The 21,153-nt window shown below is 32.3% G+C and overlaps 2 protein-coding genes and 1 pseudogene across 2 annotated transcripts; 1 reads left to right on the forward strand and 2 right to left on the reverse strand.

The window, feature by feature from the left end:
* Positions 1-898: 898 nt before the first annotated feature.
* On the forward strand, positions 899-3,231 carry LOC100920295 (annotated as a pseudogene).
* Positions 3,232-9,145: 5,914 nt separating this feature from the next.
* Positions 9,146-10,883, reverse strand: LOC100920033 (olfactory receptor 8D1-like). The gene has a single exon (XM_031957223.1). The coding sequence runs from the start codon at positions 10,525-10,527 to the stop codon at positions 9,601-9,603; it is 927 nt and encodes a 308-aa protein (XP_031813083.1). The 5' UTR covers positions 10,528-10,883; the 3' UTR covers positions 9,146-9,600.
* Positions 10,884-18,060: 7,177 nt separating this feature from the next.
* On the reverse strand, positions 18,061-20,825 carry LOC100919769 (olfactory receptor 8D1-like). The gene has a single exon (XM_012546848.3). It carries the CDS (start codon positions 20,698-20,700, stop codon positions 19,765-19,767), a length of 936 nt encoding a protein of 311 aa, XP_012402302.1. The 5' UTR covers positions 20,701-20,825; the 3' UTR covers positions 18,061-19,764.
* Between the last annotated feature and the right edge of the window lie 328 nt (positions 20,826-21,153).

Raw genomic sequence — 21,153 nt, forward strand, 5'->3', positions numbered from 1 at the left:
GGCAGTTCAAATCAGGCTATGGACTTCTGGAGAACACTTACTTGGACAATGTCTCAGGAGTCCCAGGCCTAATCATCTACAAAGGGAAAAAAAATATATTAAATCATATATTTACACAAGGAGTTTGCTTCATAAAATATTCAACTTGTTTTGTTGCAAATCTGATTCTCATAATATATAAAATTTTTGACAGGAACAACTTCATTTCTGGTTGATTTTTTGATTGAAAATGATGCCTCACTTACCAATAATCTTCCAACAAACCAATAAAATAATCAATAGAAAGTGAAGACTCCTGTTGTCACAGGAATCAACTTCCTGTTTGCTGAATTTGATATGGAATTTTAGATTGCCTAAAATGTGAAAAAAATTTACTTAAAATATTTAGGAATATCTGTGTGATGTTCACTGATATATTACCAAGTCTAAAATCCAACATAAAATTAGATAACAGCATTAGCAAGTCATAGGGAAAGCTACTAATGTTATTACTGAAGACTGTAAAAGCCTATGAACAGATAGTTGTATGTGACCTTTTTGTTGGGATATTATTTTGGGATATGTGCAACCAAAACGCACACTTCTTTGCCTTTTCATTCCTGTAGATAAAATCTTTCTTTTATTTATATTTTCATTTTCCTCTGATTGACTTTGTATTTCCAAAATTGAACTTAAACTTGCTGCTTTCAAACTTACAAATTCTTAAGGCTCTTGAAAATAGTTGTGTAGATGACAAAAATAATATTAACTTTAGCTCATCAATATCATCTTTATTAGTCTATAGATCAACAAGTATTTATTTTTAATTTGTTTTTTATTATCTTTAAGTTTTTCATTACCTTCCTTTTTTTTTCTCTATGTCCACCCAGGAACTAGTCATTTTGAAAAAATATTTTCAAAAGAAACAGAAACACTAGATGTTTAGAAAAAACAAGAACAACAACTATGGTATCATGATACATTTTAGGCAGTATAGTATTAACTACCCAGTACCCTCTTCAATGATATGATAGAGAAGCATATTTCTTTTAACTCTTCTCTAGAAGCTTGGCCATTATGATTAAGTAAATTTCATCTTTGTTTCTGTTATGGATCTTTCTATTTTTAATATTGTAGCCATTATGCATAATGTTTTCTTGATTCTATATACCAGTTCATATATTTCCCAATATTCTCAAAATTTCCCATGTTTGTCATTTTTATGCTATAGTAATATTGCGTTGTTTTCATGTCACAAATGCATCTAGCCATTTTACCAATCCAGTTATCTATTTTCCCATAAGTCAAGCACAGTCAGTCATCAAAGATTTATTAAATATCACAGATAGACATACAAAAGACAATCTTTGCCTTGAAGGAACCTATTGTATGGAGGTTCATTATTCTTCTCTATCCTTACAGATTTCTATCCTGATATGCAGTGAAAATGGATTCAAACAATTACTCTTCAGTGATTCAATTTATTCTTATGGGCTCAAGTGACCAGCCAGAACTACAACTTCCACTCTTTCTTTTATTCCTGAGAATCTATATTGTCTCCATGGTGGGGAATCTTAGCTTGATCTTGCTAATTAGGTACAATTCTAAGCTTCATACTTGCATGTACTATTTGCTTAGTAATTTGTCCTTCATAGATCTTTGCTACTCCTCTGTAATTACCCCCAAAATGTTGGTGAACTTTGTATCAGAGAAGAATATCATCTCCTACACAGGATGCTTGACAATTCTTCTTCAGTGTCTTTGTGATTTCTGAGTGTTATATCTTGACAGTCATGGCTTATGATTGTTATGCTGCCATCGCTAACCCACTGCTTTATATTGTCACCATGTCCCAGAAAGTCTGCTATCTGATAGTGTCAGAGGTATATATAATGGCAACTTTTGTGGGTCTTATAGAAACAAGCTGTTTGTCCAGATTATCCTTCTTTAGGGCCAATTTCATTAAGCATTATTTCTGTGACATCCTTGCTCTCCTGCTCTAGTACTTATATCAATGAACTCCTAGTGACATGTACTGGTGTCATCACTGTAATGGTACCCACTATGATTATCTTAGCATCTTATGTTTTGATCCTCTATAGCATCCTCTGTATGAGCTCTGCAAGTTCAAAACTTTCAATACCTGTGGCTCTCACCTAGTAGCTGTGAAGATCTTCTACAGCTTCATCATTTTCATATATTTTAAGCCAGAGTCCAGGAACCATATGGATCAAGGCAAAGTGGCCTCAGTGTTTTATGCCACAGTAATCCTAATGTTGAACTCTCTGATCTACAGTCTGGGGAACAAGGTTGTTAAGGATGCCCTTAAGAATATCATCAAATATGAAACATTTTCTAACCTATTAGCAATAAGCATAATTTAAGATAACTATGATTTGTTTGTCCTTAATGTTTACACTCAGGCATAATTGCTTCCTTTCCAAAGAACAGTCCTGGGGAATATTGTAAAATAGGAAAATCCATGTCACTTCTCTCTCTTTAATGTCTCCTACCTAGTGGTAAACTTCTAGCAACTCTTTTAGGAATTTCCTATTCCCCCCTTTTCATGAAGGTATTTGATTCCTCTTCAAAGAATGACTGGAACTTTATAAGGAAATGCTAGGTCTTTGATGCTCTTTTATAACCAATATTAGGATTGTATTATAACTTATTTTTCTCATTATTTCCTTCCCCCAAAGCTCTGCTTTCTCAGTCAAACTGGCCTGGCCAGAATATTTTCTGAAAACATACACTCTAACTGACTCTATGCTTATCCTTTTCAAATATACTTGTCCTTTATAACATGGTCAAAAGATTCTGATTTTAAATATCTTATCTAGTCATTCATTTAATAGGCAGATTATTTTTTCAATCATATCATTTTTCTGTTATCTATATCTGATAAAAGCACTTTGTACAAAGCAAACATAATGGAAATTCTTCTTCCTTGCTCGCCAGGTCTTCCATGTCTTTAAGAAATCTTCATTTGTCTCTACCATCATCTCAAGCTATTATCTTTTATTTATTCTTGCTCTCAATATAAATTCCCAGTAATATCATTTTGCTTTCACTCCATTTCCTCTTATTCACCTCTAATATCCCTCCCTCCATTCCACAATTTGGTTTCTGATTACATCATGCAACTGAAATTACTTCCTCTATAGATACCAATGTTTCCTAATTGCCAAATAGAAGGAATTGTTAGACCTCATTCTTCTTGACATGCCTTTAGCATTTAAAACCTTTGATCATTCTCTCTTCCTGCATTAAAAAGGAACAATAAGTTTGTTTTTTAATTCTTTTATTTTTCTAAATGATCCTCCTCAATCTCATTAACAGTATCTTAATTCACATTCTGTTTCTTAATTGTAGTTGTACTTCAAGGTAATAATATGATCCCTTTTCTCTTCTCTACACCCTTTGTCTTAGTAAACTTATCACCAACTGTTGGAGTCTAGCTCCTGTAGTGAGATATAGGGTGTGACTTTACCAGGGCCAGGCAGAGAAGTCCGGATTATGGACTCTTCAAAGTTTACTGATCAGAGAGGCAAATATATATACCTCAAATGCTCATAGACTTGATACAAAGTATACTCTTTGAAGTTCCTATAGTTTTCTCTAACAAACAAGATCTACTGAGATATAAATGATTAAATATGGATCTTGGTTAATTAGACAGGTAAAAGTTTACCATACCATTGTCTTAAGTATCTTTCCCTCAAATGCCTTTAGTCTCTATTGTGCACTCTTTTTCCTGTCGTCCTAAATTCAAAGGTTTAACTTTAATCCAAAGAGTAGTGTTTGCATTTTGCTTCAGTTGCTAGATTATTGATTTTTTATATTGAAAAGCAGTATCTGCTATTTCAATAAGGGAGTTTTGATGAACCAAGTTACTGTAAAATTCAAAACCTAGAATAGATTCTTACCTCCTGGCCCTCTATAACCAACTATTTCAACTATGATAATATTATATTATTTGTGATATGATGTAAGATATAATATATAAGAGAACATGCATATAAGAACATATATGAGACATGTATTTCATAATCATATATGTGATATAATAATATAATATGGAATATAACATATGACATTGATGAGGGGAGCCCCAAAATCCTCTCTAAAACTCCTTGAAGCACAGATTCTCCTTGAATTCTGGCCTCTGTAAAAGATCCTGAGAAACGGGCACCACATCCATTGATAACACTCACTACTGATTAAGCTATGAATTAAAGATCAAAACTAGAGACCCTCATTCAATTCTATTCAAATTCCAGCTCAAGCAACTCAGTCCCCATCAAGAGCAAAATCCCCAGCTTCTAGCCAAGATTTCTATTATAAAATGTGCCAATTTTAAACTCAGTCCTTGCAGAGGACCTAACATGCCATGCCATGCTATGCCATGTTATGCCAAGGAAACCTCTGCCTACTGAAATAATATTCTCTTTTAGAGTTACCCTCTCTTTATCTTCACCTATTTCCCTAACAAGACTTTATACCTCTCTGATGGGATCTCTCTACTAGAAACTTTACTTCCCTGCCAGGACTAAGGAATTCAGTCTTTCTATTCATGCACAGCAAAGGCTGACTTCCCAATGCCAATAATAAACTTATTTTTATCAGTCTTGCTTTTTGAGTTTGTAAATTCCTTTATGAAGGACCTCTGTGCTGCCAAAAGGGGGTTCCCACAACTCCCTACCGTGTGCTGAATCCCAAAGGGTATTTAAGAGAGCCAAACCTCTTCATTTGGTTCTCTGAACCCCGAACTTGCCACTAACCTCATCATTTAACTCCCTGACCACCAAGAACCGTAATCTCATCATTTTGATTTCCTGAATCTAATCTCATCAACATGATACAACACAATATTAATACATAGTGTAACATAACCCTATATAATATAACTAATGTAATTTAGCATGAGATGCTGATTCCCCCAATATCTAGTTTACAGTATATCATCATATATTGCATATCTACAAATATATGTGTGTGTGTGTGTGTGTATAAAATGTTCTATATAAAGAAATAGATGGATATATACACAATATACATATATTTCCAGTCCTGTTTGGAAACCAAATCTATAATCATCATCTGGCTACTAGAGATTTAAATCTGGATATAGGCATATCAAAGTAAGCAAGAACTAAAACAGAATGCATTTTTTTTCAGCAAAAACAGAGATTTCCCTGTTTTAGTCTAGGGGTCTACCATACGTCTAATCAACTAGACTTGCTATTTTTGTGTCATTTCAACTTTCCATATTTAAACAGTGACCAGATCTTGTCATTGACATTTTCACAACATCTTTCTTATACATCCCCTTTCTATTTATATAGTCATCATCCTAGATAAGATTTTGTTTTTTGTTGGGTATACATCAGTTCCCAAATCAATTTGTCTTCCTTAAATTTCTTCCCACTCCAATCCCTCTTCCACATAGCTGCTAAAATGATATTCATAAAGCACATATATGAATGTGTCACTAAAATGTTCAAAAAAATCCATTGGTTTTCTTTAATTTTTAGGATAAACAAGCACTCCTCTCTATCACATTGAGTCACTCACAATCTAACTCTAACCATCCTTTCTGGATTTGTACAGTTCCTTTCATTAACTCAATATATGGTTCACTCAAATGAACCTGCTTGCTTTTATTCATTCAAACACAATATCTCATTTCTCATGAGATGTTTTCACATATGCTATTCTTCATTTCTTGAATGTTACCATTCCTAATTTTTCCTTTTTAAAATCCTTAGCTTTCTTAAAACTCAGTCCAAGTGTCACATTATATCTCATCCTTTTTGATCTCCTAATTTTCTCCTGTCTCCCTCCCAATTTAAATGACTGTATTTTCACTTTGTATAATAATTTTCCTTCAACACAAATTTGATTATGTGATTATCCTACTCACTTGAATCCAGTGACTTTCCACTTTTTAGCCTTTGAAGCTCAACACAACTAATCCAAGTGATATTAGCAGCTTCAATGAACATATTCTTCCTCCCATACTCTGAAATTTAGTCCAAAATTTTCTCACACAAACACTCTGCCATCCATCTCTATGTCTTTGAACTGATCTTCCTCTAACCTGAAATGCATTCCCTCTTTTCTTCCATCTCATAGAATGCATTTACCTCTTTAGAAATGTGGCCAAACACTATCTGCATAGAATACATTTACCTCTTTTAAAATGTGGTCCAAACACTATCAGCATGAAATATCTGCTAATTCCTCCAATATTTAGTACCTTCTTACCAAACAAACCTTTTGTTAGGTTTTGTATATATTTATATTTTATAACTTTGTATTTATTCCATATGTAAATATTTATGTATTGCTTGATATTTATTCAATCATATCACCTACTCCACTTAAAGAAAGTGTTAAGATGTTCAATCAGCTCATTTCAACTACAGGCTTTAGACTATATGAATAAAGCTCTTTGAAAACACATTAGACTAAGTAAAATGATGATAGACAGGAAAGTCTAACTATCTAAAACATTTCATCACTCTTTGTGTAATATATTAAAGTATCAAGTTAACTGCCACTGAGGGATTTCAGTGAGTGTTCCAACAAACCCTTAAGGAGGAACTGCCTAGATGAAAGAAAAGCTTTTGCTCTCACCTCTATAGAGCTCTTTTTCACCAATATATCTTTACTTATAAGAGAATCTTGAAAGCTTCCAGTGATTTTGGATTTCCCATTATATTCTTAATGTCTCAGCATAGCACTACTCCCAGTATCCTATATAATAGAGAATATTAACAGTATCTGTATCATTGGCCAAGGAGAGACTAGATATGGATTCACTGTACTGGAGTGGAATTTCTTTAGTGCCTCTTAAGAAAATGAATTTCCAGGAAGTAAGGACTATGAATTATACTTTTGCCTTGCTAAACTTGATCTCTTTTTTCCCCAGATTTTGTATAAATTTGTGAAAAAATGATCACAAACTTTGAGATTATTTGGGATGTTTTGTATCAACTCTTTTTATGGTATCACTTTATAAAAAAGAGATTTCTAAAATAAAACTAAATGGGGCAAGAAAGAACTGTTGTAGAGGGCTTGAACCAATGGTATTACATAATCTTCATTTCTTATGGGGACATCTAGAATCCTGAAGGAGAAAAAGATAGCTTTACTATGGAACTCAGGAATCTGTGTATACAGGTTTATACAAATGTAAATTTGTATATGTACAAATTAAATTTTAAGTTTATTGTGAATAGAGATTGTTTTATTCTTTGTCCTTTGCAGTATTGGTTAACATCTCCTCAATATCAATCAACATAAATTAGTTTTTATAAAAAAACAACAAAATACAATAAATGGAAACACAATTTCTTGTCTGTAGACCAATCGATGTAGAGAAAAACTTCATATACAGAGCAGTTGGTACAAAAGATTTCCCCCTATCAGGTTGACTTTTGCATGTAGCATAGTGAATTGATTTCATTTCACTTATTGCACACACATACACACATCTCCCTATACTTCTTTGTTGAATATTTAGTACAGTAAGGTGTGTTTTTCCTGTATACATAGAGGTGGTCTTGTGGCTTTGAATGTTTTGGTTTCAATATGATTAGTTATGTTGATTTTTTTCTAATTTTCTAAGGACTCTATTATCCTTGCACCCCTAATATAAATATTACCTAATCATGATGAATGATTTCAGTGATGAGTTATTTTGCTCAATACAACTCTAAAAAGTCTAAAACTTTTGAATTAATAGTCATTAAATGATTTTGACCTTTAATTTCCATATTTTTCTTTCCATATCATTGTAGTTTAAGTATTAGAACTATATTTGTCTCAAAAAAGGATCTGGTAGAGTTTTTCAGTATTTGGGGGGAATAATTTGTGAAGTATAGTTGTTAAGTGTTCTTTTAAGGTTCTATAGAATTCATTTGTAGATCTATAACTCCAGGAAATGTTTTCTTCTTTTTGGCAATTCTTTTACAACTTATTTATGTTTCTGAGCGTGGCTTATTTAAAATTTCTTTCTGGTCTTCTAATAGTTTAAATATTCATGTTTTTGAAAGTATTCCTTTATTTCTTTTATATTCACAGTGTGTCAGCTTATAATTAGCCATAATATGCTTAGATTATTTTTTTTAATATCTTCTGATTTTATTGTGATTTTATTTTGCTTATTTGCTATTTTATTTATTTTTGTTTCTGACCTCTTCTCTTTCATCAGAATCAGCTTTTAATTTTCTTTAATTTTTCTATGTATTTTTTCAAGTTACTTATTTCTTTTCTAAGTTTTTTGTCTTCAATTTTAATTATTTTAGTTTTTCTTGTTGGTTTTCTAATTTTTTAAAATTCAAATTCATTTTATGGATTGTCTCTTAATATTTTATTAATGTATATATATGGAGATGTGACTTTTCCCCCAAGGCTCAGTTTAACTTCCAGAGATGTTATCTTCATTTCATCATTATCCTTTTCTTTCGAATAATTATTAACAATTTGTATGGTTCATTTATTGACCCACTCCTTATTTAGGATTTCATTGTTTAGTCTACATTTGGTTCTTTGTCGTTTGCAAATTTGTTTCTTATGGTCACAGTTCAAGGGATATCTTAACTTTTTCAGTCTATTTTGAAAATGTGAAAATGAACATCAATTGAAAGTTCCTTTCCCTCTAAATGGATTTATACTTCTAGATGCTTCCCCATTCTATACTTACCTGTCTTCTCCACTGCCTGGGCTGGACAAGAAAATGTATGATGGACTATCTGTGGCTAAGTAACTACTTATGCAGCACAGATATTTGTTTATTTTCTTCTTCTTTTTTTTTTGTCTGTGGTAACTTCTATTTTTTTATAATTTTCCTTGAAATTTTTATTTCTTAGCAAAATACCCACTGTTTGAAATTAGCCAGGAATGGCCATTATGCTGAAATGAAATGTTTTGCTTTGCAGTCATAATGAAAGTCTATTGGTCTGCTAAAAGAAGGGGATTTGTAGCATTATGGGTTGGAAAGAGAAAGAATGTTATAAAGATGTTTGGAAGGAAACTTTCCTACTCATTATATTTATCTTCTAGAATTATATAATCATAAAATTGTATAATGGCTCCTTACTGTAATAGGAAATAATTTTTTATTTTTTCAAAATAATAACAATAAAAAGAAATTTTGAAAGACATGTATTCATTATTATTAATTCACCTCCTTATACACAGAATAGAGTAAACCATTACTAAAAATTACCAACTAAGCAAAAAGTGATGTTTTAGGTTTCATTTCAGAATGAAATGTACTGAGGAATTAAGATAAGAGCCTTTTTAGCAGCTTTTGCAAATGAAAGCTGCATTTGGATAGAGGAGTGAGGAATTGGAGGACTAATGTGAATGGGATGTTTTGTTAAGATATGTAGATAGTGCTGTCTAGGCAGTTTAATCACATATGAGCCCTGGGCAGCCAGGCTGCAAAGGCATACAAAATCAGATGAAAAGAGTAACAGGACATGAAAATCACAGTTTCCTTGATGTCTATTTTCAAAAGAGAGGCCCTTTTCTGAAGTAGAATTGGGAAGAAAAATAGAAATTAATGATAAACTTTAATTTTGTTGATTACTGCTTCATTCAGGGAAATACCTAACCTTTTGTGACTTTCTTCAATGAGTCTTTCACATCCTTGTTCCTTAGACTGTAGATCAGGGGATTCAGCATTGGGATAACCATAGTATAAATCACTGAAGCCACCTTTTCTTGGATTACATTGTAACTAGAAGCTGGCTTATAATACATGAAAATAATGGACCCATAAAAGATGATAACACCTGCTAGATGGGAGCCACAGGTACTGAAGGCTTTAGATCTCCCCTTTGCAGTACGGATACTGAGGATGCTGGAAAAAATAAAAGCATAAGAGATAAAAATGGGTACTGTAGTCACCAATGAATTGAATCCAACCAGAAACATCATCAGAAGCTCGTTGATGTAAGTGCTAGAGCAGGAGAGCTTCAGGAGGGGAAGGATGTCACAGAAGTAATTGTTGATAACATTGTCCCCACAGAATAGCAGTCTGGCCAAGCAGGCTGTTTGAATCAGACCTGAAAAAGTGCCCATTGTATATACCCCTGACACCAACAGGAAGCAGACTCTTTGGGACATGGTGTTATAATAAAGCAGGGGGCTACAGATGGCAACATAACGGTCATAGGCCATAGCTGTCAGCATGTAGCACTCAGAAACAGCAAAAGCACAGTAGAAAAAGAACTGGGTTAAGCACCCTGAGTAGGAGATGATGTTTTTCTTTGATACAAAATTCACCAACATTTTGGGGATAATGACAGAGGAGTAACAGAGGTCTACGAAGGACAAGTTACTAAGAAAATAGTACATGGGGGTGTGAAGCTGAGAACTAATTCTGATCAATAAAATCAGTACTAAATTCCCAACCATGGAGACAATGTAGATTTCTAAGAACAAGATGAAGAGGGGAAGTTGGAGTTCTGGATGGTCACTTAATCCCATGATAATAAACTCAGTTACTATAGAATGATTCTCTGTAGTCATCATCCTTTGAGAGTTGGGGTGATATTCTGCAGGAATGAAAAAAAATTCTTATTAGGCAAAATAGAAGTTGACTCATATTTGTTGATTCAAGAAAAGTCTTATGATTTCAGTCAAAACTTAATCTAGGAATATACTCTTTCCATTCTGATCTACAGATACTTCAGGGGTTTAAAGGGTATACTGCTTTAAGACCTAAGTCAAATTCTTCTAAAAACTATAAAGACAAATGTGTACTCTTGGCAGAGTCATCTTGTGAAATCCATGTAGCCCAAAATCATTGTAAAATGTACATATGTAACTTCTATCAGATTGCTTGTCCTTTCATGGAAGGTGGGCTAGAGGGAGAGAAGCATAGAATTTAGAACATGAAATTTAAAAAATGTTTTAAATTATTTTCACATATAGTTGAGGAAGAATAATATTTTTAAAATGAAAGGAAAATTCAACATATATTAACATATTAATTGCAAAACTTTGGGGGTAGCAAAAATCTGAAATGGGTTGTAATGGGCTGAGGTTTGAGTTGATGCACTGAGGTCCCAAGTACCTGAGGCTAAATAGTAATTGGGCTATACTCTATTAAGATACATGATTGGATAAAGAATGGTCCCTGCCCACTCTCTGTGCAAGTCCTGATGTGTTGTATAGGAAATGACGATTTTGGTGGGTGGAGGCAGAGAGAGAGACAGGAAGAGAAGCTGGGAGAGATTGGGCCTGGGTTCCATTCTCCTAGCTGCTGGTCGTGTGGCTGCTGATCTAGCTAGCTTCTTGACTCAGCTGCACACATTGCTATCGCCGATTATCTTCCACCTCTGATCCTTCTTCACTGAGAATAAAGACTGACGATTTTCCCCTAACCTGAATTCCTGACTCCCGCTGATTTAAAAATACACGGTCTTCACAATGGATTACTTATTTGTTGTACATAAATGGATGACATAATAAGAAAAAATTAAGTTGAATAGTACTCAGACCACTGACAGGTATATAATGGGTTTATGAAGGCCACAGAATGTTGCAAGCAAGGAATTATAGAGCAGAATGAGTGTAAAAAATCTGTCAAATAAGTGCAGGACCAAGAAAAAAGATGTCAGCCCTAGAGAGAGAATAAAGGAAATGTAGTGATAGTCTATGTGCTATTTCAAGAATTTAAGACCATGACTACTCAAGGAAAGAACCAGCATTTTAGGTGGACTCTTTCTGGTAAGATACTGGGTGGATATGAACAGCTGCACAGGATGAACAATCATTGATGGATTAAGATCTGTATTATTGCAGGAATTAATCCCTTGTGTGAGATGACATATCCATCCTTGTATTACTTTTTAAATTTTAATTTCTTAGTTAAATTAATTAACTAAATTAAAGTGATATATTAAGGTGCATTTACACATAAAGATATACAAAAATCACTAAGTTGAGCTTGCATTTATCAGAGACATCAAGTATCTGTTATTTTAAATCTTCATTACTGAGAATTTCAGCATATAATCTTCTATGATTTATTTATAGCCAGACGGTAAGACCATAATGAATTGCATTGAAGAATTTGTAGTATTACTAAGGTAACACTTCCATAATTTTCACACTGATACATGTCTTAGAAATGTCATCCTTTGAACTTAAAATCTGATCCACAAAGTTTGGAACATATCTATATGTGTTGGCTATTAATTCTATTATCATTACATGACTTCATTATATAATCATTATTTTGATCAATAGCAATATACATTCAGGCAGCTTTCTAAAGTTTCCTAACAGTTGTTATTATCAATTCTTCTTCCAAGATTTTCTGAGGAGAGAAATCAGATGCTCTTAAAATTATTGATGCCGTTTATCTTTACATTACAATTATTTCCCATCCATCCTCATGTGTTTGAACTCTACTTTTTGACAAAAAAAAGTATTGAAGCAAAGTCATCTAGTACAGAAAACTCACCTGACTATGCATAAAAATATTAGTACTCTGCCTCTCTGCTACAAGAGTGATATATTTTTCCTTATTTCTTCTCAAAGACCTTCAGTAATTTTTCAGTTATTCAAGGTTTAGCTTCCATTATCCTTTTAAAATTATATTGCTATTATTATTTTATCTAATGTTTTCATGAGCATGGTTTTACCATCCTGCATCAATTTGTACAAAACTTGCCTTTCTCTGAATTTTTATATTTATAATTATTGTGAATTAATACTTAATTACATCTACATATTACTTTTAAACCTATTCCAAAATGGGTAAGAACATCATTATTATGAAAAAAGAATGCATCTGTGAATGTTTTGTCAAATATTCAATGTTTGTTTCTTTTTTTTTGACTTCTCTGATCATGGATCCAGCAGTTAGATTGGTAGAGGAATTAGCAGTTTTGTGATTTCCCCCCCACCCTGTCACAATTACAAGTTGAAATCAGATTGGTTGTACCACATTATAGGTTTGTTAATAATACATCAATACGCTGATCTTCTCAGAGTCCAATGTTTGACCATCTCCACCTTTTTCTTTATATTTCTCGATTTGCATGGAACAAAGTGAAACCTCAGAGTTTTTTTTTTCTTTCTTTTATCTTAATAAAATTCCTAATTCTTTACCACACAAATTTGTCATTACTTTTCTTTTTTGTTTCACAGTTTCATGTGATTTCAAACCTCTTAGGTAAAGCAGTAGAACTTTAGTTACTTACCTGATATTTGCGGGCATAGAAGCCTAGGTTCTCTGACTGGAGTTTTGTCTTCCATCTTTTATACTTTAAGAGTTATTTACATGGTGATTTCCACAAAATATGTCACCTTGCATTTCATTGGCTCCACTTTTACAGAATGTGGTTGTTAGCTACATCTATATTAAAGACATTTGGGGATTTTGTCAACTGGCAAAAACATGAATAGCAGCAACATTATATAAGCCATGAATTTCCCAGTATAAGTTGAAGAGGAGTTTTTATTTCTTCTTTCAAAGGTCTTTGGGTCCCAAGGAAATAGATGAAAACCAAATTTCCCCCAGGATCTCTTCATTTGAGAAAAAAAAAATCAATACTCAAGGGGAAAAAGCAGTTAAACATGTGATTATAAGAAGGATAATGCCACTGGTATCTCTTATGATAAGAATAAGAGCCAAACTTTTCTTCCTTGGAGACTGGGATCAGGGATCATACAAGGAAAGAAAAATAGAAATGCTTCCTCTCCATTAAAATATCTCTGGTGATGAAGGGATGGAATAAAAGTAACAAACATATACTGGATAGAATGATAAATTGATAGAATATTAGAAACAAAGAAATAGAAGAAATATTAGAGACCTTCTAGACCAACCAATTCATGGTTATGAATTTTATTTACAATATTACCAAGATGTGATCATCTGGTCTCTACTCGAAGTGATTAAAAAAAAAAAAGAAAATCCACAGTAGCAAATTCCACTTTGGATAGCTCTAATGGGAAAAAAAGTTTTTCTTTGTATTAATTTTTTTGTTAGTATACAAATATATTATGAGTGTGTATGTATGAATTTACCTCATTGAGTCCAAGGAGTAATATCCCTAGAACAAAGTGTAAAAATAGCTTAATCACTTTGCTTATAACTGTCTATCTTGTTTTTCAAAAGAATTCAATCAATTCATAATCCCATCAAAGTGTATTAGTTTCCTAACTCCAGACAAAGAATTTAAGGGCTCAGATTGTACATTGAAGCATATTTTCTTTGCTTTCTTTTTTGAAAAAAATGTGGCTAATTTGTTTTTTTTTCATGAATATACATATTTTAGAGGGTTTTTTTAATCTTTTCAATGGCAGGGGAGAGGAAAAGGAAAGCAGAGAATTCAGAAGTCAAAATTAAATAAAATTTGAATTTTAAAAAGTATGTATATTTTTAAGTATATTAATATTACTATTTTTCTGAACCCTTCAAAAATTTGATTGTTTTTTTAAAAATTTACAGCAGATTTCAGAATATGAATAATTTTCATTTCTACTATTATTTTTATATAACAATTTGCAATTAGTTTTATATAATTGAAATTTTTTTCTTTTTTATGATCTGCTCTATCACCTCTCGTTATTGATTACTCTTAGTCATAGTTATGAAATATAGCACTTTCAATTTGAGTCCATTTAAAAAATAAAATGACCTTTTTTTGGTTGTTTAAATCACCTATTTATATCTTACTGTGGTATATATCATAAGATGCTGGTTTAAAAATATTCTTGAAATATTGTTTTCCTTTTATTCCATCACTTTTTGCTGTTTTATATTTTTTTCTGTTATCTTTTCATTTCTCATCATGTTATACTTTGGAATTTTCTAATACGCCCCAGAAACCTCTTCATTCTGTTATATGACTTCACCCCTGAATTCATACCTTGAAAGCCCCCTCTGCCTCTGGAATCCTTTCAGAACTTCCACTGAGAGAGAATGCTCAGGTCAGTGATCTCTTCAATTGTTACTAGACAACACTCTAGACAAAGTTTCCCATGATCTCCCCCAACCTCTTCAGCCTCTTTTATGATCAACATTTGTATTCTTGCATTTATTAAACACTGAACTATTTTAACTGTTTTGTGCCTTTTTTTTCATTTCATCAAAATGTATTTCTATTTTAAAAAACACTGATGAGCTTTATTGTGTATTTATTGATAAAGTAGTTCAAGATCAGTTTAAGGCTTTAAAATTTATTTTTCCCATTGAAATCATGAAACTTTTGTGTCTTCAAATGAATTTTGTTATTATTGTATTTACTTCTATTAAGTAATAATTTGGTAGATTGAGTCACTTATAGAATTGAACCTGTAAACTAATTGGGGAGTGTTGTTATTTTTTTCTTATTTTGGCATGTTCCAAGTATGAAAATAAATATTTCTTCAGTTATTTAATACTCTTTTCTGTAAAATATGATGACTACTTATATTAATAATAACCTGTTTGTATCTTTTTAAGGTAAATATACAGATATTTAAACATAATGTCTGGAACATAAAAACAATTACCTTTTCTACTTCATGTTTTGTTTGATACTATCTTGAGGGTATTGAGTATCTAGTTTCTTCTGTCTTTTTTATTTTTGAGTCATGTCATCTGGAAAGAGAGTTAATTTTATTTCCCTTTTCTTAATGTTTATATCTTACATTTCTTAGCCAACATTTCCAAAAAAATACAAATTATAGTAGGATGTTGGTTTATCTATGCTTTGCTTTTTATGCTGGTTGGGAAAGCTTATTATATTTCTATATCACAAAGATAGCTCAATATATACACATATATGTATATATGTATCTATCTATATACATACATTTATGTATGTATTTGTGTATGAATGTATAAATATGTGCACATATAACCACATCTTTCTATTCACATATAGCATTGCATATATATAAATATGATATACTACTTTTGGAATCTTAAGGAAAAATAGTATTTGTTATTTATTAGAGTTTTTTGAACTTAGTTTTTGTCTAGAAATTGTCTATTCCATACCTTACTTTAGAGGTCAGGCTAATTTTAGGAACCCTCCAAGCAAATCATATGACTGCAGGAAAACTTGGATCTTATTCAGGTCTTGTTTGGGGTTCACTCAATGCTTGTGATTTGGATTCCCATAATGGATTTTGGAAACTTCGCAAAACTCCTTAACTGAATAGTTGAGATTTCTATGAACCTGTATGGCATAAGCCTTACAGAAAAAGGGAGCTAATTTCTTCCAGATTTCTCCTTTGCTGAATGAACAAATGAATTTCTTTCTAAAATTCTTTCATATTTTGGTGTTCTTACAACAGCTGATTCTCCCTACTTGGCCCAGACTATAGTGTGGTAGACACTCATGGCCTGTACTCTAATGCTGATTAGCACAGAAATTTTGACATTCTGCATTTCCATTCCATACTATTTTGTCCCTTCTTAACCAGTTCAGTGGTTGGTTCCCTATTCTCAGGAATTCACCATGTGCCGCACAACATGGCACTGAATTAGCTTTAGCTCTATTGCACCTCAGAACTCCCTAATTGAAGTAATATAACCTCTTCCCAACAGCAGGATAAACTAAAGGTATATACCAATGTGCTCAATGGATATATAAATTTTAGTGATAATCAGAAGAGAATCATTTTAATCAGATATATGTTGTTATTACATAGTTTAAATTATATAAGAACGTTTCTACCTATTGTCATAATCATATGGTTTTTGTATTTTATATGATTGATGAGCTTATTATTTTTCTAACGCTAATCTATTCTTGCATCCTTGATGTAAAAACAAATTGATTATAGGGAATAATTTGCAAAGGTTGCTATAATTTCCTCATTCAGATATCATTTGAAAATTTTGCATTGGTTCAGTTCAGTCATTGCTTTCATTGTTATGCATTTTTTTTTTTTTTTTTTTTTTTTTTTGCTACCCCATATGGGCTTTTCTTGGCAAAACTGCCAGACTGGTTTGCCATTTTCTTCCACAGCCCATTTTTTAGATGATGAAAATAAAGCAGAGTAACATGATTTATCCAGGGTCATATTGTTCCTGAGTTTCTGAGACAATATTTGAACTCAGTAATATGAGTATTCTTGACTCTAGTCCTTGACGCTCCATCCACTGAGACACCTGGCTGCCCTTTTTTATTGATCTTAATAGTGATAATAATCTATACTTCAGAGGCTCATCAATTCTTAGTTTTAGATTTAGAAAGGACTTTAGTCTATTTAGTTCCATTCTTTTTTTAGAAGTAACAAAACCAAAAGCCAGATAAATTAAGGGATTTGCTTATGATCATAAAGCTAGTAAGTATAAAAACTGGGATTTGAACTGAAGTCTTCTGGTTTCAAATATAGTTCACTTCATGGTAAAAAAACGAAAAAAAAAACTTTCTTTTTTCTCTAGACTTTCCCTCCTTGCTTTGGACTTTTGTATATATTTGTATCTCATCAAAAAAGTTTAGTAAAGCACTTTTTTTTTTTCCAATCATTAACAATAATGTTTCTATCCGAAGTATTTTTTTTTTAAGTTTAAAAACATTCATTTGTAAATGACCTTTTTTAGGGCTGGGACTTTTTTTTAGTAGGTCATTGATAGCTTGTTCAGTTTTTTTTTCCCTCTCGGAGCATCTGATACTTTCTTTTAAATAGGATCATGTTAATGAAATTGACAGGAAGTTAGGCAAGCATTATTTCCATACTGTGTAACTAGGATCCTGATTATTCCTTTATGGCAAATTTCTACAATCATTTTAGGTGCTTAATATAAATGCAACTAAGTAATTCTTTTAGGTTATTACTGGAATGGATCTGAATTACTATAGTGAGATGCAAGTACAAGATTTGACCTATTTGACCTAGAATTTTAGTCTTTTCTATTTTCTAAACCATAGCTTTTTAAACTGTGAGTCTGTTACAAGTTTCACATATAAATTTTATATATTATCTTTACTATTCTCATATTATATTATTATACATTATATTTCAATTTATGGAATATATTTATATATGTATTTATGTATTGTGTTTATTATATATCAACCATGCAAGACATGTGTATGTATATATGTAAATATACATATATACACAAATGTAATCCTTGTAAGATAAGATCCTTTCATTTTCCACAAGGGTATAAAGAAAATTTGGGAAATGATGCAAAGAACCATGAAACAAGGATATAATTCTTTAATTTTGTGAAGTTAAAATAACTGCCTCGGTTCTCTGTTAATGAAAAAAAAATAGCAGAACAATCAGTTTTCTTGAGAGGAATGGCTTCTGGTCTATTTTATAAATGATTTAAAGAGAGGTCATTCTTTTTTTATTAGGAATTATTCCCATATCCCATCCCAGAAACTTAAGTTATAACTGAAATTAATCAGAATTAATTTTTGTATTAGAGTCTATCTTTTCATAAAAAGCATCATGTTATTGATTATTTAGCATAATCTTATCCTCCTAATATGGAAATGAACAATGCCAGGTACAAAAATTGGGCTCCTATTTTGCATTTTGTATCTGAGTTTTTTGCATATATTAACATAACAATTGGTTAATCCAAAAATAGAAAGTCTATAGTCTAAAAGTTTCCAAAGATGATTTTCCAATTGTTGAGACATAAGATTTGAAAAATTGTTTTCCCTGACTCCAGTCCACAACTTTACCACCACATGTAAGCATGACTCTTGTTCCCACTACCAGCAGAGGAATTCCATTCTTTTCTAGTCACCAGAAATGATATGGGAATGTCATTATTTGGAGAGAAATACATGGAGTGCAACTGCTTCTTTCCAGCAATATACACTTCCGGAGTAAAAAACTAATAATAATAATAATAATAATAATAATAAAACCTTGTCTAGATTAAGTCATTCAGAGAAAAGGTTGTGATTCACACTTGTATCTGGTAGCCATTGGAGTTTTCAGGAGAACTTCTTTCCTTCTTATGCCCTCAAAAGTAATTTTTAAAAATTTATTGTTAATATTCCCAAAATCCCATGCTTGAAGCATTGTCATCAAAATCCTATCAGTTGACCTTTGTTGTGGCAGAAACTTTATGAATTAGTCTTCCATTTAAGAGATTGAAAAAAAAAATCATCATCAGTCTCCTGACTTCTAATTCTGACAAAATAAAGCAGGTAATCATTATATATATGTGAGCTAAAAAGTAGTTCAATTGAAGAGAGAATAGGGATGTCTGAGGCACACTTTGATGATTCCATACTTATTTTTGTAATTTTAAAATTCATTTTAAGCTTAAATACAAGATGAAAAAAAGAAAAAATAAAGAACATTACCCATGTACACAGAAGAGCATGAAGGGATTCAATATAAAACAATAAACGTCCATTTCAAGAAAATAAACATAATAAATACTGCACGTTGTTTTCCAACATTCATTGTTTTCTTGTAGGTTTTCTTTTGTTCTCTGCTATGCACTTTTTACTTTATTTTTCCCCTCTCTTGTTGCACTAATTTGAAATCTAAGTAAATGTTCTTTCTGTGAGAGATGAGATGTTAATTTATTTGAAGTACAATATAAAAGTACAATTGCAAATAAGGGGGGACATGAAGGCATAGTTTTGGAGTGAGAGGCTATATGCATCTGAAGGCAGCCTGTGCAGAACGACTCAGACAAGAATAGTGACAGAAAATTAAGGAATTGTACTTCCCTTCATTACAATTTTGTCTAAGATAAGGCCTGCTCTGGAGGGGAATCTTTACTATCTAAGAAGAATTAAAAGACAATACTCTGATAGCCTTTAGATTTGTTACTTGTTATGTGGACCTTGAAAACATTCTGCTCTTTATGAACTTCCTTAATGCATCCTTTACATCTTTGTTCCTCAGGCTGTAGATCAAAGGATTCAACATGGGAATCACTGTGGTATAAAACACTGAGCCTACTTTTTCCTGAGTCACACTGTTGGAAGTTGGTATATAATACATGATAATGATAGAACCATAAAATACAGAAACAGCTGCCAGATGGGATCCACAGGTGCTAAAGGCTTTATAGCGGCCCTTTGTAGATGGTATTCGAAGGATGCTCAGAAGAATGAAAGTGTAAGAAATCAAGATGGGCAGAGTTGTGGCTAACAAATTAAATCCACCAACAATCATCACCAAAAGCTCATTGATATAGGTGCTGGTGCAGGAAAGCTTCAGAAGAGGAAGAACATCACAGAAGTAATGATGGATAGTATTGTCCCTACAGAATGACAGTCTGGCTAGGCAGCTTGTATGAACAATGGCTCCAATGACCCCCATTATATATACACCTGCCATCAAGAGGGAGCAGAACCATGGCACCATGGTGACATTATACAGCAGGGGTCTACAGATGGCAACATAACGATCATAGGCCATAACTGTCAGCATGTAGAATTCAGAAATCACAAAGAAAAGGAAGAAAAAGAATTGAGCCATACACCCTGAATAGGAGATTATATTCTTCTCTGATACAAAATTCTCCAACATTTTGGGTGTAATGACAGAGGAATAGCAGAAATCTATGAATGACAGATTACTGAGGAAATAGTACATAGGAGTATGAAGCTGAGAACTGACCCAGATTAATAAAATCAAGCTGAGGTTCCCCACCATGGAGACTAAGTAGATTCCTAGAAACAAAAGGAAGAGTGGTATCTGGAGCTCTGTTTGGTTTGTTAAGCCCAAGAGGATAAATTCTGTCACAATGGTGTTATTTCTCATTGTCAATCTTCTCCAATAATTAAGTTGGAAATCTGCAGAGATGTGAGAGAAATGGTTTAGTAACCAAAATGACTTTATATACTCTGTATATATGACTTTATCTGTCTTTTTCTCTCTCTCAGACAAACATTTCCCCCTTTTTTTTTTTTACTTATACAAATAACCAATGAAAATTTGTCAAAATTTGGATCAAGTATTGCTTCTGATAAACCTATTCATAGAATTATAGAACTAAAAGCTTGAAAAACACATTATCTTATTAGTTTAATAAGTTCAAAATTAGACACACCTCAACAGCTTTTCTGACAATGAATTTTAGAAGGTATATGGAGCAAAAAAGGGACAAAACCTATGAAGGCAGTTAGACTCATTGTTGTGGTATGTCCAAAAAAAGTCAAGTTATAACAGAAAACACTGAACTTAGCTAATGTGACCTAGGCTAATAAACATTCA

The sequence above is a fragment of the Sarcophilus harrisii genome, chromosome 3 (genome assembly GCF_902635505.1).
Source record: "Sarcophilus harrisii chromosome 3, mSarHar1.11, whole genome shotgun sequence".
In the NCBI taxonomy this organism is placed as follows: domain Eukaryota; kingdom Metazoa; phylum Chordata; class Mammalia; order Dasyuromorphia; family Dasyuridae; genus Sarcophilus; species Sarcophilus harrisii.

Coding starts and splice junctions, on each gene's coding strand:
- LOC100920033 (XM_031957223.1), bottom strand. CDS start 10,527: ATGATGACTACAGAGAATCATTCTATAGTAACTGAGTTTATTATCATG.
- LOC100919769 (XM_012546848.3), bottom strand. CDS start 20,700: ATGAGAAATAACACCATTGTGACAGAATTTATCCTCTTGGGCTTAACA.